Source organism: Salmo salar, chromosome ssa14, assembly GCF_905237065.1.
Source record: "Salmo salar chromosome ssa14, Ssal_v3.1, whole genome shotgun sequence".
Lineage (NCBI taxonomy): Eukaryota > Metazoa > Chordata > Actinopteri > Salmoniformes > Salmonidae > Salmo > Salmo salar.
In genome coordinates, this window is record NC_059455.1 from 43,730,832 (window position 1) to 43,749,737 (window position 18,906).

General features: G+C 43.0%; 1 protein-coding gene and 1 long non-coding RNA gene across 2 annotated transcripts in view; one reads left to right on the top strand and one right to left on the bottom strand.

Annotated features, from left to right (window-relative positions):
• Window positions 1-15,146, bottom strand: part of LOC106569598 (protein kinase C iota type) — a 38,018-nt gene extending 22,872 nt beyond the window's left edge. The window contains exon 1 of the mRNA XM_014141117.2: window positions 14,799-15,146. Coding sequence (XP_013996592.1) covers window positions 14,799-14,878 — 80 coding nt within the window. The 5' untranslated portion in view covers window positions 14,879-15,146. The remainder of the gene's footprint in view (window positions 1-14,798) is intronic.
• LOC106569599 (uncharacterized) lies at window positions 1,090-7,964 on the top strand. Its single transcript, XR_006758835.1, has 3 exons — window positions 1,090-1,424; window positions 1,556-1,642; window positions 6,014-7,964. It is a non-coding gene; the product is annotated as an uncharacterized lncRNA (long non-coding RNA).
• Window positions 15,147-18,906: the final 3,760 nt, after the last annotated feature.

Genomic DNA, 18,906 nt, shown 5'->3' on the forward strand with positions numbered 1-18,906 from the left:
CATGATCACATCGGTCCATATAGAAAAAGGTCAAAATTGTTGCTTTCATCCTAAATAAAATGATTTTCTTTCACTTTCAGTGCAAAAGATGCGCCTCTTTCCCTTCAAATGATCATGACAGTCTGAGTAAGGTCATACAGAAGCTGGAGGTAGTTGAAATACTTCAACACTGTGCTAAGTAATGCGTGGCAATAAATAATATGGCAGAGTACAACAGTGTGTGCAGCTATTTCTACCGCTTTCCCATGTTGCGGGGTCTAGCCTGCTCCTGGGGAAATGGTTGGATGTGCTAGCTGTTAGCCTACATTACTACTGAAGTGCATAGTCTACTTCAGGTGAGCTCATCATTCCAGGCTTAGAACGACAGAGGTTCTTGGCAGACAGAGAATGGGCTGGTGTCTCCTACATTCCCTCCCCCCTCTCTCTCTCTCTCTCATGTGTTCTCTTGATCATCCTTCATGTTCTCTCGCATCCTTCTCTTTTCATTCTAGGGTTTTGATAACTTATTATTTATTTTTTTTAAACAAGAAGCAGATCAAACTATTTGGTCCTTTAAAAAACCAGCAGTATGTAAAATATTGTGTGATAAATACATGGGACTCTGGATGACAACATAACGTTTGTTTCCAACATCAGGGGCTGTTGTCCTAAAGAAGTTAAATCCGCTTTGTGTTTTTGTTTCCTTACCACGATACTAACAAGTATCACACTATACTGGTATCGTACCTGGCCATACTTCTCTTTTTCTATTCCTCCCTCTCTGCATTCTCTCCCTCCCCCTCTCTCGCCATCCTGTTTGTGTTAATTAGTGACAGTACAGGGGGAGGAGTGTTGACCATCATTCTGGTTGGTAGCTACACTTCTACAGGCCTCCTTAGCACCAGCGCCACACACACTGTAGCAACATAGCTAGTGGCTACACTCCCCCAGAGAGGCAGGGATCAGGGTGAATAGAATGGAGGGTAAGGTTGTTCCAATACCCAAATAATCACGGTCATAAAGACAGACCGCTCAATGATATGGTCAACTGAATCCTTAGTACCATCGCCACACACACAGTAGCAACATAGCTAGTGGCTACACACACACATTATTTCTCAAATGAAACCCCATTCATTCAAGCCACACTGTGGCTTAATACACAGAGCCAGTATCAAGGCCAGCATACTTCTTCATGACGTGACATCCAGCCAGGAAACTGGACCTTAATTTATTTGTCAGGGACATTGAACAACATGCCAACGCACCAGACGTATCGGTAGTCCTGACCACTAGGGGTTCATTAAACACCTTGCTTCTACACAGTGGTTAAAGTTTAACCAGCCAGCAGCACTCTAACAAAGACACTGCCGTTACTCCCCTATGCAGAGAAGGCCTGCAGGAAATAGCGCTATAGCCTCAGAAAACTACTGGATATTACCATGGTTGGTAGAATAAAAAAACATGACAAACTCTAGGCCTGCATGTAACTGTCCACCTGCCTTGGGGATGGAGACAGGCCTGGTGTTCTGCTGTGGGAATAAGTGGTTGTCTTGTCCTGTTTTTTTTTATTTAGCTGTGAATATCACCATGACTTTGGCCTGAACCACCTCAGAAGATAAGTGTAACAGATGGATTGTGCAAATACAGTGGCTCGTCACTGGTGAGTAACAGAATAAATGCCATCTATGATTCCACCTCACTGTCGTTGCGCAAAAGGAAGTTGGAATTAGTGTTGTTTTTTCACAATGGGTTTAACCAAGGTTTTAGATCCAGAGGAAAAGGCTGGATGTGTGAGTTAAGAGAATTTCTGTTCTTTACTGTTATATTTAAAAATATATATAATAATAATAAATAAGAATGTGTTCTTAACTGACTTGTCTAGTTAAATAAAGGTTAAATATAATATGGGTACTTCATTAGTTAGCCTATCATATAGACGCAGATCAAAAATACCTTTTATTTTAAATTCTGCTGTGCTTCAGTCAGGGCTCGCTCCAAATCATGAATCTAAAAACGACATATTTCAGTTCCACTTCTCCGCTCGGATTAAATATCTTTGCTCTCGTCATTGGATCACAAGCGCTCTGACTGACGTGTAGGCTACTTTTCTGGCTACATACTTTCAATTAGAAAGAGTAGATATATGATTGCCATGCATTGTTTTCAGCAACAACAAAAAATACTTTTATTGTAAGCTAATGTCTGTGTCTGTCTGGCTGCTAGCCAAATAGCGTTGCACTTCTGTTTAGAGGTCGACCGATTAATCGGAATGGCCAATTAATTAGGGCCAATTTCAAGTTGTCATAACAATTGGTAATTGGTATTTTTGGACACCGATCATGGCCGATTACATTGCACTCCACGAGGAGACTGAGTGGCAGGCTGACTAACTGTTGTGCGGGTGCAGCAAGGAGCCAAGGTAAGGTGCTAGCTAGCATTAAACTTATCTTATAAAAAAACAATCAATCTTAACATAATCACTAGTTAACTACACATGGTTGATGATATTACTAGTTTATCTAGCTTGTCCTGCATTGCAGATGTGTTGCATATTATTGATGCGGTGCCTGTTAATTTATCATTGAATCATAGCTTACTTCGCCAACCGGGTGATGTAACAAGCGCATTCGCGAAAAAAAGCACTGTCGTTGTACCAATGTGTACCTAACCATAAACATCAACGCCTTTCTTAACCTGTTGGGGCTCGGGGGCAGTATTGAGACATTTTGAAAAAAATATGTGCCCATTTTTAACTGCCTCCTACACCAACTCAGAAGCTAGGATATGCATATTATTAACACATTCGGATAGAAAACACTCTGAATTTTCTAAAACAGTTTGAATGGTGTCTGTAAGTATAACAAAACTCATATTGCAGGCAAAAACCTGTGAAAAATAGATCCAAAAAAAAATGTGAATTTTGTGACTGTACTATTTAGTGTCATTGTTTTATAGATACCATAGTGAGAAAGGATTCATTTCGCAACACCTACGGCTTCCACTAGATGTCAACGATCTTTATAAAGTTTATAAATCAATACACAACTATATATTTTTAAACCTGCATATTTTGTTAATATTGCCTGCTAACATGAATTTCTTTAAACTAGAGAAATTGTGCAGTTTGGGCCGCCTGGCTCGTTGCGAACTGTGTGAAGACCATTTCTTCCTAACAAAGAGAGCCAACTTCGCCAAACGGGGGATGATTTAACAAAAGCGCATTTGCGAAAAAAAGCACAATCGTTGCACGAATGTACCTAACCATAAACATCGTTGCCTTTCTTAAAATCAATACATAGAATTATTATTTTTTTTAAACCTGCATATTTAGTTAAAAGAAATCCAGGTTAGCAGGCAATATTAACCAGGTGAAATTGTGTCACTTCTCTTGCACGCAGAGTCAGGGTATATCCAGCAGTTTGGGCCACCTGGCTCGTTGCAGACTAATTTGCCAGAATTTTACATAATTATCACATAACGTTGAAGGTTGTGCAATGTAACAGCAATATTTAGACTTATGGATGCCACCCGTTAGATAAACGGAACGGCTCCGTATTTCACTGAAAGAATAACCTTTTTGTTTTCTAAATGATAGTTTCCGGATATGACCATATTAATGACCCAAGGCTCGTATTTCTGTGTGTTATTATATTATAATTAAGTCTATGATTTGATAGAGCAGTCTGACTGAGCAGTGGTAGGCAGCAGCAGGCTCGTAAGCATTCATTCAAACAGCACTTTCCTGAGTTTGCCAGCAGCTCTTTGCAATGCTTCAAGCATTGCGCTGTTTATGACTTCAAGCCAATCAACTCCCGAGATTAGGCTAGCAATACTAAAGTACCTATTAGAACATCCAGTAGTCAAAGGTATATGAAATACAAATCGTATAGAGAGAAATAGTCCTATAATAACTACAACCTAAAACTCCTTACCTGGGAATATTGAAGACTCATGTTAAAAGGAACCACCAGCTTTCATATGTTCTCATGTTCTGAGCAAGGAACTTATAAGTTACCTTTTTTTACATGACAAATATTGCACTTTTACTTCCTTCAACACTTTGTTTTTGCATTATTTAAACCAAATTGAACATGTTTCATAATTTATTTGTGACTAAATTGATTTTATTGATGTATTATACACTGCTCAAAAAAATAAAGGGAACACTTAAACAACACAATGTAACTCCAAGTCAGTCACACTTCTGTGAAATCAAACTGTCCACTTAGGAAGCAACACTGATTGACAATACATTTCACATGCTGTTGTGCAAATGGAATAGACAACAGGTGGAAATTATAGGCAATTAGCAAGACACCCCCAATAAAGAAGTGGTTCTGCAGGTGGTGACCACAAACCACTTCTCAGTTCCTATGCTTCCTGGCTGATGTTTTGGTCACTTTTGAATGCTGGCGGTGCTTTCACTCTAGTGGTAGCATGAGACGGAGTCTACAACCCACACAAGTGGCTCAGGTAGTGCAGCTCATCCAGGATGGCACATCAATGCGAGCTGTGGCAAGAAGGTTTGCTGTGTCTGTCAGCGTACTGTCCAGAGCATGGAGGCGCTACCAGGAGACAGGCCAGTACATCAGGAGACGTGGAGGAGGCCGTAGGAGGGCAACAACCCAGCAGCAGGACCGCTACCTCCGCCTTTGTGCAAGGAGGAGCAGGAGAAGCACTGCCAGAGCCCTGCAAAATGACCTCCAGCAGGCCACAAATGTGCATGTGTCTGCTCAAACGGTCAGAAACAGACTCCATGAGGGTGGTATGAGGGCCCGACGTCCACAGGTGGGGGTTGTGCTTACAGCCCAACACCGTGCAGGACGTTTGGCATTTGCCAGAGAACACCAAGACTGGCAAATTCGCCACTGGCGCCCTGTGCTCTTCACAGATGAAAGCAGGTTCACACTGAGCGGACAGACGTGACAGAGTCTGGAGACGCCGTGGAGAACGTTCTGCTGCCTGCAACATCCTCCAGCATGACCGGTTTGGCGGTGGGTCAGTCATGGTGTGGGGTGGCATTTCTTTGGGGGGCCGCACAGCCCTCCATGTGCTCGCCAGAGGTAGCCTGACTGCCATTAGGTACCGAGATGAGATCCTCAGACCCCTTGCGAGACCATATGCTGGTGCAGTTGGCCCTGGGTTCCTCCTAATGCAAGACAATGCTAGACCTCATGTGGCTGAAGTGTGTCAGCAGTTCCTGCAAGTGGAAGGCATTGATGCTATGGACTGGCCCGCCCGCTCCCCAGACCTGAATCCAATTGAGCACATCTGGGACATCATGTCTCGCTCCATCCACCAACGCCACGTTGCACCACAGACTGTCCAGGAGTTGGCGGATGCTTTAGTCCAGGTCTGGGAGGAGATCCCTCAGGAGACCATCCGCCACCTCATCAGGAGCATGCCCAGGCGTTGTAGGGAGGTCATACAGGCACGTTGAGGCCACACACACTACTGAGCCTCATTTTGACTTGTTTTAAGGACATTACATCAAAGTTGGATCAGCCTGTAGTGTGGTTTTCCACTTTAATTTTGAGTGTGACTCCAAATCCAGACCTCCATGGGTTGATAAATTGGATTTCCATTGATTATTTTTGTGTGATTTTGTTGTCAGCACATTCAACTATGTAAAGAAAAAAGTATTTAATAAGATTATTTCATTCATTCCGATCTAGGATGTGTTATTTTAGTGTTCCCTTTATTTTTTTTAGCAGTATATTAAGTTCAAATAAGTGTTCATTGTTCATTCAGTATTGTTGTAATTGTCACTATTACAAATATATATAAATATATATATATATAACAAAAAAAAATTGGCTGATTAATCGGTATCGGTTTTTTTTTTAAGTCCTCCAATAATCGGTATCGGCGTTGTCATGTGATAAACTATTTTCTGCCGAATGTGTTATGAACTATAGTTCATGCCCCATCTCACTCTATTGAAGCAAAAAACGTTCAATATGAAAACATGTATTTTTTTAAATATTTTTTATAAAATGGTCTGTTTTTTGAAAATGCTGATGTATCCTAGATGCGACCCCTGGATGTATCCTGGCCATGAGCGTAGGTACACCACCCTGGCAGCCCCATCTGCTGCTGGGCGGGTAGATCATCGGTCACTCCAGCATGGAGGTTGGTCAGTGTGCCCCTCTCCCCAGGCAGCACACCTTGGAACATCCATCATCTCTCTGTCACTGTGTTACTGCTGGGAGGCATGAAATCCCACCACCACCACCACCACCCACCCTGCTCCACTGAACTGCTACAGAACCTGCTGTGGTACTCTCACACACACACAACCTTCACCTACAGAGAGGCTGGGATCAGGGTGAATAGAATGGAGGGTAAGGTTGTTCCAATACCCAAATAACCACGGTCATAAAGACATCATTGAGCAGTCTAAGGCCAACTGAATCATAACATGGTGAGATTGACTATACCATAAACAGTTCAGCCTAGCTAAGTGCCAGCCCCATTACGAGCAAAACAAATTGAGTGGTTTGACCCCTAACTGTAATTAAATCTAGCAACAAGATTAGGCTACCTGTCAAACTAAAATATTCATAAAACAATCATAGCATCGAGCAGGGCTAATCAACTGGCAAGATTCAGCACATTTATCCATTTTTAAAAATGGCCCTTTGATCAATTCTGAACATATTTTTTTTTGAGCCATACCATTTTTTTTTACTGTAGTTCTGCCCATTAACGCTGTGAATCAATACCAGTTACAGCCTATCAGTGCTGCTAACATCAGCCAATCGGAGCTCCAAACATCTGGCAATGCCATTGTACCAGTCCGCCGCCTCAGCCAAGCTATTTTACAAGCTGGATAGAAAATTTTACAAACATTTAGCACAGAGAATGTAAGCTGACAAAATGTCCCCTCAATTCAAAACGAAATAAAGTTGGATGATGATAATCGCTATCGGTTCTTTCAACAAAGATGAGATCGCTACACCATGCTTAACTCAGCGGTGTGTTAAAAAACACCATGGACTCAGTCAGGCCTATCCTAAACTTCATCCGATTAACATCTGGCTTGCAACATGGCTTATTTTGTAGTCTGCTGAAAGACATGTCTGCTAAGCATCATGATCTACGTTTACATCATGCTGTTAGGTGGCTATGCAAGGGTAATTCTCTCAAGAGAGTATGTGAGTTTAGGGAGGAGATAGTTGCTTTTGTCCACGATTGCCACGACAACAAAACCGCTGACGTCACTCCACGAGGGTCCCTTACAGCTGGAGTTAGTAGACATGTTCACATCAGCTGATCCGAGGCAGGCGCTTCGGTCTGTGTGAAGTTTTGGACTGAGCATGTTATTGCAGCGCAAATCCCAAACATAAGAGCATTGGCGTGTTTTCTTTTAACAACGTTTTGATCAACATACACATGTGGATCCAGCTTCTCTTACATTCATTCCAGAAAAACGAACACATGTTCCTCCTTGTCAAACGTGAATCTTACATTTACATTTTACATTTTAGTCATTTAGCAGACGCTCTTATCCAGAGCGACTTACATTAGTGAATGCATACATTTCATACAATTTCATACATTTTTTTTTCTTTTCTGTGCTTTTCTGTGCTTCATCAAAGCCTGCGGGTTGCCCTGACTCCTGCCAAACTTTTCTGCTCTTTCCCTAATCTAAACAGTGCAATTTCTCCCATTAGAAGGGAAACACGTGTGTGTGTGTGTGTGTGTGTTTTTCTTATATTAAGACAGGAAAGAATGAACTGAATAGATATAGAACAGAATGTGATGCTGGTCAACAGAGATATGCCATGTTTCCTATGTGTAAAAAAATGAAATGAAATGATAAATCCAAACAAAAGATGAATGTATGTACGTACAATACACTGTGTTAAGGACAAATGTGTTCCATTATTTCAAAAAGTTGATGCACTGAATTACTCTTAAAGCACTTCAAATAAACTTTTAGCAACATGTTATTTAAATAAAAGTGCTTTCTAAGATTCTAATTGTGTATTGTTTTTTTAAACCAGTCTTAGGAAGAGTAATCCCATGTAGAAAATATCTGGCCATATTCAAATCTGGCCCCTTTAAGAATATAGTTGAATAGCCCTGGCACAGAGGTTACAGTGGTTGTTGTTTAATAGCCCTGGCATAGAGAGTACAGTGGTTGTTGTTGAATAGCCCTGGCATAGAGAGTACAGTGGTTGTTGTTGAATAGCCCTGGCATAGAGGGTACAGTGGTTGTTGTTGAATAGCCCTGGCATAGAGAGTACAGTGGTTGTTGTTGAATAGCCCTGGCATAGAGGGTACAGTGGTTGTTGTTGAATAGCCCTGGCATAGAGAGTACAGTGGTTGTTGTTGAATAGCCCTGGCATAGAGAGTACAGTGGTTGTTGTTGAATTGCCCTGGCATAGAGAGTACAGTGGTTGTTGTTGAATAGCCCTGGCATAGAGAGTACAGTGGTTGTTGTTGAATAGCCCTGGCATAGAGAGTACAGTGGTTGTTGTTGAATAGCCCTGGCATAGAGAGTACAGTGGTTGTTGTTGAATAGCCCTGTCATAGATGGTACAGTGGTTGTTGTTGAATAGCCCTGTCATAGAAGGTACAGTGGTTGTTGTTGAATAGCCCTGGCATAGATGGTACAGTGGTTGTTGTTGAATAGCCCTGTCATAGAAGGTACAGTGGTTGTTGTTGAATAGCCCTGGCATAGAGAGTACAGTGGTTGTTGTTGAATAGCCCTGGCATAGAGAGTAGTGGTTGTTGTTGAATAGCCCTGGCATAGAGAGTAGTGGTTGTTGTTGAATAGCCCTGGCATAGAGAGTAGTGGTTGTTGTTGAATAGCCCTGGCATAGAGAGTACAGTGGTTGTTGTTGAATAGCCCTGGCATAGAGAGTAGTGGTTGTTGTTGAATAGCCCTGGCATAGAAGGTATAGTGGTTGTTGTTGAATAGCCCTGGCATACAGAGTACAGTGGTTGTTGTTTAATTGCCCTGGCATACAGAGTACAGTGGTTGTTGTTGAATAGCCCTGGCATACAGAGTACAGTGGTTGTTGTTGAATAGCCCTGGCATAGAGAGTACAGTGGTTGTTGTTGAATAGCCCTGGCATAGAGAGTACAGTGGTTGTTGTTGAATAGCCCTGGCATAGAGAGTAGTGGTTGTTGTTGAATAGCCCTGGCATAGAAGGTACAGTGGTTGTTGTTGAATAGCCCTGGCATAGAAGGTACAGTGGTTGTTGTTGAATAGCCCTGGCATAGAGAGTACAGTGGTTGTTGTTGAATAGCCCTGGCATAGAAGGTACAGTGGTTGTTGTTGAATAGCCCTGGCATAGAGAGTACAGTGGTTGTTGTTGAATAGCCCTGGCATAGAAGGTACAGTGGTTGTTGTTGAATAGCCCTGGCATAGATGGTACAGTGGTTGTTGTTGAATAGCCCTGGCATAGAAGGTATAGTGGTTGTTGTTGAATAGCCCTGGCATAGAGAGTACAGTGGTTGTTGTTGAATAGCCCTGGCATAGAAGGTATAGTGGTTGTTGTTGAATAGCCCTGGCATAGAGGGTACAGTGGTTGTTGTTGAATAGCCCTGGCATAGAAGGTACAGTGGTTGTTGTTGAATTGCCCTGGCATGTTCCTCCTTGTCAAAGGTGAATCTTCATCACTGCCTGCGGGTTGCCCTGACTCCTGCCAAACTTTTCTGCTCTTTCCCTAATCTCAACAGTTTTGGCCACCAAACCAGAGGCAGGATTCCCGAGGAAAGCAGGTTGAATTGTTGACAGAGAACTAGGGTCAGCGAGAGAAAGAGATTATTTTCCTCTCTCGGTAAGTAGGCAGTGCCTGTCTTTTATAGCAGCTCTCCGTCTGCATCAGTGCACAAAGGTAGAGGTCGACCGATTATGATTTTTCGACGCCTATACCGATTATTGGAGGACCCAAAAAAGCCGATACCAATTAAAATCAGCCGATTGTATTTATTTGTAATAATGACAATTACAACAATACTGAATGAACAATGAACACTTATTTTAACTTAATATAATATACTGCTCAAAAAAATAAAGGGAACACTTAAACAACACATCCTAGATCTGAATGAAAGAAATAATCTTATTAAATACTTTTTTCTTTACATAGTTGAATGTGCTGACAACAAAATCACACAAAAATAATCAACGGAAATCCAATTTATCAACCCATGGAGGTCTGGATTTGGAGTCACACTCAAAATTAAAGTGGAAAACCACACTACAGGCTGATCCAACTTTGATGTAATGTCCTTAAAACAAGTCAAAAAGAGGCTCAGTAGTGTGTGTGTGGCCTCCACGTGCCTGTATGACCTCCCTACAATGCCTGGGCATGCTCCTGATGAGGTGGCGGATGGTCTCCTGAGGGATCTCCTCCCAGACCTGGACTAAAGCATCCGCCAACTCCTGGACAGTCTGTGGTGCAATGTGGCGTTGGTGGATGGAGCGAGACATGATGTCCCAGATGTGCTCAATTGGATTCAGGTCTGGGGAACGGGCGGGCCAGTCCATAGCATCAATGCCTTCCTCTTGCAGGAACTGCTGACACACTCCAGCCACATGAGGTCTAGCATTGTCTTGCATTAGGAGGAACCCAGGGCCAACCGCACCAGCATATGGTCTCACAAGGGGTCTGAGGATCTCATCTCGGTACCTAATGGCAGTCAGGCTACCTCTGGCGAGCACATGGAGGGCTGTGCGGCCCCCCAAAGAAATGCCACCCCACGCCATGACTGACCCACCGCCAAACCGGTCACGCTGAAGGATGTTGCCGGCAGCAGAACGTTCTCCACGGCGTCTCCAGACTGTCACGTCTGTCACGTGCTCAGTGTGAACCTGCTTTCATCTGTGAAGAGCACAGGGCGCCAGTGGCAAATTTGCCAATCTTGGTGTTCTCTGGCAAATGCCAAACGTCCTGCACGGTGTTGAGCTGTAAGCACAACCCCCACCTGTGGACGTCAGGCCCTCATACCACCCTCATGGAGTCTGTTTCTGACCGTTTGAGCAGACACATGCACATTTGTGGCCTGCTGGAGGTCATTTTGCAGGGCTCTGGCAGTGCTTCTCCTGCTCCTCCTTGCACAAAGGCGGAGGTAGCGGTCCTGCTGCTGGGTTGTTGCCCTCCTACGGCCTCCTCCACGTCTCCTGATGTACTCGCCTGTCTCCTGGTAGCGCCTCCATGCTCTGGACACTACGCTGACAGACACAGCAAACCTTCTTGCCACAGATCGCATTGATGTGCCATCCTTGATGAGCTGCACTACCTGAGCCACTTGTGTGGGTTGTAGACTCCGTCTCATGCTACCCCTAGAGTGAAAGCACCGCCAGCACTCAAAAGTGACCAAAACATCAGCCAGGAAGCATAGGAATTGAGAAGTGGTCTGTGCTCCCCACCTGCAGAACCACTCCTTTATTGGGGGTGTCTTGCTAATTGCCTATAATTTCCACCTGTTGTCTATTCCATTTCCACAACAGCATGTGAAATGTATTGTCAATCAGTGTGGCTTCCTAAGTGGACAGTTTGATTTCACAGAAGTGTGATTGACTTGGAGTTACATTGTGTTGTTTAAGTGTTCCCTTTATTTTTTTTGAGCAGTGTACATCAATAAAATCAATTTAGCCTCAAATAAATAATGAAACATGTTCAATTTGGTTTAAATAATGCAAAAACAAAGTGTTGGAGAAGAAAGTAAATGTGCAATATGTGCCATGTAAAAAAGCTAACGTTTAAGTTCCTTGCTCAGAACATGAGAACATATGAAAGCTGGTGGTTCCTTTTAACATGAGTCTTCAATATTCCCAGGTAAGAAGTTTTAGGTTGTAGTTATTATAGGACTATTTCTCTCTATACCATTTGTATTCATATACCTTTGACTATTGGATGTTCCAATATGTACTTTAGTATTGCCAGTGTAACAGTATAGCTTCCGTCCCTCTCCTCGCCCCTACCTGGGCTCGACCAGGAACACATCGACAACAGCCACCCTCGAAGTATCGTTACCCATCGCTCCACAAAAGGAGGGCTGTGCCCTCTCCTTGCAGAGCAAGGGGAACAACTACTTCAAGGTCTCAGAGCGAGTGACGTCACCGATTGAAACGCTATTAGCGCGCACCCCGCTAACTAGCTAGCCATCTCACATCGGTTACACCAGCCTAATCTCGGGAGTTGATAGGCTTGAAGTCATAAACAGCTCAATGCTTGAAGAACAGCGAAGAGCTGCTGGCAAACGCACAAAAGTGCTGTTTGAATTAATGCTTACGAGCCTGCTGCTGCCTACCACTGCAGTCAGACCGCTCTATCAAATATCAAATCATAGACTTAAACATAATAGCACACAGAAATACGAGCCTTAGGTCATTAATATGGTCAAATCCGGAAACTATCATTTCGAAAACAAAACGTTTATTCTTTCAGAGAAATACGGAACCGTTCCGTATTTTATCTAACGGGTGGCATCCATAAGTCTAAATATTCCTGTTAAATTGCACAACCTTCAATGTTGTCATAATTACGTAAAATTCTGGCAAATTAGTTCACAACGAGCCAGGCGGCCCAAACTGTTGCATATACCCTGACTCTGCGTGCAATGAACGCAATAGAAGTGACAATTTCCCTAGTTTAATATTGCCTGTTAACCTGGATTTCTTTTAACTAAATATGCAGGTTTAAAAAAAATATACTTCTATGTATTGATTTTAAGAAAGGCGTTGATGTTTATGGTTAGGTACATTCATGCAACGGTTGTGCTTTTTTCGCAAACGCGCTTGTTAAATCACCCGTTTGGCGAAGTAGGCTGTGATTCAATGATAAATGAACAGGCACCGCATCGATTATATGCAACGCAGGACAAGCTAGATAAACTAATAATATCAACCATGTGTAGTTAACTAGTGATTATGTTAAGATTGTTTTTTAATAAGATACGTTTAATGCTAGGTAGCACCTTACCTTGGCTCCTTGCTGCACTCGCATAACAGGTAGTCAGCCTGCCACGCAGTCTCCTCGTGGACTGCAATGTAATCGGCCATGATCGGTGTCCAAAAATGCCGATTACCAATTGTTATGACAACTTGAAATCAGCCCTAATTAAATCGGCCATTCCAATTAATCTGTCGACCTCTAGTAGAGGGTACACTGGTTGTTGTTGAATATCCCTGGCATAGAGGCTACAGTGGTTGTTCTGAGCACTTAAAGCCATTGGCTATCAGGCTATTATGATAACTAAGATGGTGGGAAAGAAGAGAGAGAATTGACAGCTTTGTGCCTGATGTGATGTGCTTGGAGGGCTTTCATTGAATATAAGAATATGACAACACACTTCCTCTTTACAAAGCCGGGGCTGAACCCCCATGGCAACCTATTCCATATACAGTTACAGTTCACTATATAGGGAATGGGTGCCATTTGGGACACAAATCAGGCTTTTGTGTTGTGCACTGATGCAGACAGAGAGCTGCTATAAAAGACAGGCACTGCCTACTTACCAAGAGAGGAAAATAATCTCTCTCTCTTGCTGACCCTAGTTCTCTGTCAACAATTCAACCTGCTTTCCTCGGGAATCCTGCCTCTGGTTTGGAGGCCAAGTGGCCCTGTGCATTTATGTAAAATTGGCCATTATTATAGGACAGTATGAAAGCATATATAAAGAGCAGAGCCATAGAAACAGTATATGACTGATACAAGGAAGTACAGCAAAAACTGTATATAGGACTGAAGGTTAGAATCAGAAATGTGATTCGGATGAGAGCCAACAGGGATGTAGGTCTTGCCTGGATCCAAACTTAATTGTTCTGCTTCAACATGAAGTGAAACATTACTGTGCCGCTTGGATCCAGGCTAACAGAGACAAGCTTTTCTCTACTAAAATATTATTGCCTTTACTACTGTTCATTCACAAATGTATAGAACAGCCAATGCTTATATATAGCCTGGTTGCCTTAATAATGAGTGGCATGTCCCTGCACTTGACAAACCAATTAAATGCTTCATACCAGATTCCCCAAATACTTGACATTCCTTGGCGGTCATCTCAGAAATAGTATGGATGTTCTGCTTCCAGAAACAACTCATTTAATTACCTAGACACAATAGTGCTGGCTGGGCGGCCATGTAGACTTAGCATGAAATACAACAGGTCTGGCAGAAGTTACTGGTAATACACGTTTGGCCAGTCTCCCTCTGGGAAAAAACACAATCACAGACTCGGCATCACACAAGGAGTGTTAGGCAACATCTGTGTTTGACAAGTGATTTCAATCTTTGAATACAATTACTGATCACCATTCACTAGCTATAATTGAACCACAAACAGTGACATCTCAAAATAGACTCTCTAATCTCTAATCTATTGCAAATTAAAAAAACAAAAAAAGGTTATTCAATGTAGGTTATTCATATGATGCTGTTAAATGGTTCAGTCCAGTTATGACAACACACCAGCTTCATTAGCTGACTATGAGGACCCTGACAAGAATCAAACATCCAGCTAACGTTTGCTTGCTTCATCGCCAACACCAGTTAGGTAGCCTCTAACTAAGTTCAATGTAACGTTAGTTAAGTCATGTCTCAGAACCTGTAGCCATTAAGCAATGGGGGGGAAGTTTCACTTGCTTAAAATAGATTTGAGATAAAATAACTTGTATGCTAAACTAGCAGCTAGCTAAATGTCTGGATAGTTCCACTTGCCTGTCAAGTTTCTCTCTAACGTTAACGTTACCTGGCTAACTATCTGGCTAATAAAGCGTAGACCAAGTTACTAACGAGACAAATAACGATTTGTTTAATCCCAAAACAATTTGCAAACCCTAACTGTGTACTTACCCTTTGTAGTAAGCTTTTACCCGGACTTGGTAAGGGTTCTCGCCGGGGTGAGACATGCTGCTGTCCCGCAACGTCGGCATTATAAACTCTCAGATTCAGACACTCCGCTCGCTGAAGATGCCTTCCTACTGCGGCTAACTTAGCTGTGTACCACACCCAAACCTCTCTTCTGTACCTATATCGATAGATAAAATAATTAGCTAGCTGACTAGCTATGGAAACGAACAATTGGCGCTTTCTTAATTTGACAAAATTCAGACATAAAGTAATGTAAAACTTGAAGTAATCCGCCTAACAACACTCCTTACTACTGTAAAGGCCTCGCGACGGACGAATCCATTAGTGGAATGTAAGAGGGGCAACAAATTACTTCAAATCAACAAACTAAACAAGAAGATACAAAATATTTTTCTGCGTTCAGTGTATATAAAACATATATATAATACAAGGCAAATAATGTTAATCTCATATATTATAATGATAGACAATGAGTACATTTTCAGTTCAACACAATACTTTAAAATGAATGTGTTCGCCAGCATTCCGATTGTACCAACTGAAATGTGAGGGGGGGATAGTCTACGTCTGATTCGGACCAGCGTCATACGAACCATCCTGAGCTAGACCTTTATGGGGTCCTTGGGAATTACATTGTATATTGCCATTTCTACATATAATTTCAATTCTATAAAATATGTGGAAGTTGAAATGGAGTTATTGATATGAAAATCATATTTTGGAAATATAGATTGGTATTCTTTTTGCCATACAAAACTAGACCACGCTACAGTCATACAGAATCCATGATGATGCATGAAAGACAGATACCAGCAGTTCTCTGTTCAACATTAGCATGATTTATGAAGTCTGGAAAACCTGTGGTATCTTTTCCCGAGTCTTGTGTCACCTAGTGGACATACAAATACCTAGTATTGCAATAGATACTACCAGTAAAACTTTACATTTTTTGTTTGTTGCATGTTGAATGATTTTGCTTGCATTAATTCTCAAAACGCTCCAACAAAAAGACTAGACACAAAACTATTTGTATACAGGCTTACAAATAAGATACATTGGAGTCTTAGCCTATGGCATGCGCCTTGTGCACTCTCAATTGTGCAATTTATTTGTGAAAGCAGGAGCACTTACTATTTTCTACATCTAAAATAGAACCTTTTGATCTCTCCCAGAGCAGAAGAACACGATATCAGGTCATTAAAAACGACGTCTTGTAAATTGGACAGTCTCCTACTCTCGGGCTTCGTCATAGGTCTATAAAAACTGTCTGCGCTATTCCTGGCCTAATCTAAGTTGTTGCCATGGTAACATTTTTTTGAGTCTGCAGAAGATTAATTTTGTGTGATTTGTTTTATATCATGGCAGCTATAGGGCTTAATTCTCAAAGCCTCTCTGATTACACAGACCATGTGCACACAAGACAATATCCTATTAAGGACATGTTAGTCTAATCTATTCTAGTTTTCCTGTGGCTCAGTTGGTAGAGCATGGTGTGTGCAACGCCAGGGTTGTGGGTTCAATTCCCATGGGGGGCCAGTACAAAAAAAAAATGCATGAAGTGAAATGTATGCAATCACTACTGTAAGTTGCTCTGGATAAGAGTGTCTGCTAAATGACTAAAATGTAAATGCACACCGATGGTGCAAAATACTAAATGGTGACTTGAGAGTAGACTATTTAATGTATTAGGCTACAAAGTTAATTCAGCAATAAAGGATATGTTGTGTTAAATAATTTAATGTAGGCCTAATTTTATTCAAAAGGTTGTCAAGCAATAAAGATTTAAATGCAATTTTAGGAATTTCTTGATACAGTAGTGTATATAAATTAGAGGCATTTATTTGTGGTGATAATGGCTGTAAAAGCCTTGACTTTGTCTCCAAAATGAGAAATGTTTTTTTTTTAATTAACATTTCTTTTTACAGTAAATACCACCATCACCGTCCAATCCCAGCCCGGGGATGGCCTCCCAGTCCCCTCCTCTTCCTGTCAGCAGCCCGTCCCCACCCCACCTCCCCAGCAGACAGTGACCACCCCACCTCCCCAGTAGTGTCGTCATCAGCCCCTTCTCCTCTCCTGTGTCCCAGCATGCTCCAGCCCCAGCTGTTCTGCCAGCTCCAGCTCCAGCCCTCCACCCTGCGTCTTGGCCCCATCTCCCAGGCCTCTCTCCCCAGACTGCTCCAGCCTCCTCTGGCATCTCTCAAGAGGCTGTCCCTGCACTCGGTTCAGGAGGTCCAGTCCACTGGGGTTCTGGTGTCAAAGGAGGAGCTCCCCGTAGCAGAGGCACTGATTCAGAAGCCCTTCCAGAATCTTCCAGCACACCACATGTTCCAGAATCTTTCCCAGACGTTCCAGAACCTTTCCCCTCCCCAGACCGTAGCTGTGGACCTGAAGGTGCAGCCACCCAACACATCCAGACCTCTGAGGAGAGAGGAGAGGACCCAAACCCTCCACCCACAATCTCTCCATTGGATGGTTCAAACAGACTCTGTAAAGACATACAGTCCAATTATACAGAGAACTGCACAGGTACACAACATTACTGTCTAACAATCATGTAAGCAGTGAGGACTGCTTTATAGCACTTTTCAAGACACTCAAACACAAAGTACTGGCAGTTCCCATAGAGCAACAACACACATAACTCTCTCTCTCAACCTCTCCTCCAGGCGGATTCCCTTGCGTCCCTCCATCCAGCCGCACTGTGATCCGCTCGTCATCCTCCTTTACACCAGTTGCTTCCCCCCTTTCCTTACTGCCTGCCACCGCGGTAAGAACAGAGCAGCAGACCACGCTTCCTGAAGCCTGGGAGGTGAGAACCAATGGGGACCTGGCTCCTGAGATGAGACCCAATGGGGGTCTAGCATCTGAGATGAGAACCAATCGGGATGGAGAGCTAGAGAGCCTGGTGGATGCTGAGCAGCCAGACAACTCCAGTGACTCAGACATGAGTGATGATGAGGATGATGTCCTCACCCTGGACGGTGTATGTGGTGTGTGAATACCTGCGAGCATGTCCATCCGTCCATGTGTCTGTCCATCCTTCTAACAGTGTGTCCTCTCCTGCGGTACTGTAGAGCCTGCTGCTGAGAGCCTGGTAGACGTGCTGCAGTGTGAGTTCTGTGGGAAGAGATGCTACGTTCACACCTTCCTCCAATCCAAACGATTCTGCTCCATGACCTGTGTCACGTCAGTCCAGTTTTCCTCATAGGGCTGCAGAATACCAGTAACTTTCACTAAATTCCCAGGTTTTCCAGAAATCACAGTTGGAAGATTCCTAGACTTCCTGGTTATTCCCTCCTGATTCCATGAATCTTCCAATCGTTTTTTTGTTGTTGTTGAAAAAATGAAAAGACACCGAGAAAGTTACCCAAATTCACCCAAACTATTCCCCAACCCAGATAAACTATTCCCCAACCCAGATAAACTATTCCCCAACCCAGATGAAGCCCCTGGAATCCATATGTGGACTTGTAGTCAATAGCCTTATGTACTTGTTCCCATCCAGGATCAAGGGGAATTCAAGAGAACCAGACTACAATTCTTGGAATGTTTTTGTGTTCAGTGGAATATCTCCCCTGGATGGCTAAACTCTAGAAACCATACACACAGACCTCAACTCTCCCTCTCCATCTTTCTGTTCCTCCGACTGTCTCTCTCTCCCTCCACTCTGTCAGGTTCAATGTGAGCTGTACTAAGCATCTGAGGGAGTTGAAGGTGGACAAGGCCAGTCGTTGGGGCCATAGGCCGATGGGCAGGAGAGGACGACCCCCGGAGAGGATCAACGGGGGCTCCAGAGAACACTTCCTCCTTAGACAGGTCAGAGGTCATAGCCTGTGTGTACGTTTTGCCAACTCCTGTGATCATTGATAATGGCAATCATGGCAAGTTGGCAAAACAGCACAAAGAAATCTGGAACGAGACTAGGTCAGTTAGACACACGTGATATCAACAAATTTGCAATTATCTGATCTACCTATGAAACCCCAAACTGTTGTCCCTCTAAAGCATTACATGGGGAAATGTCTGATCGTGATCATGTTGTTACTTCCACTGCAGATGAAGTGGCCCTACGGCTCTGATGAGGCCC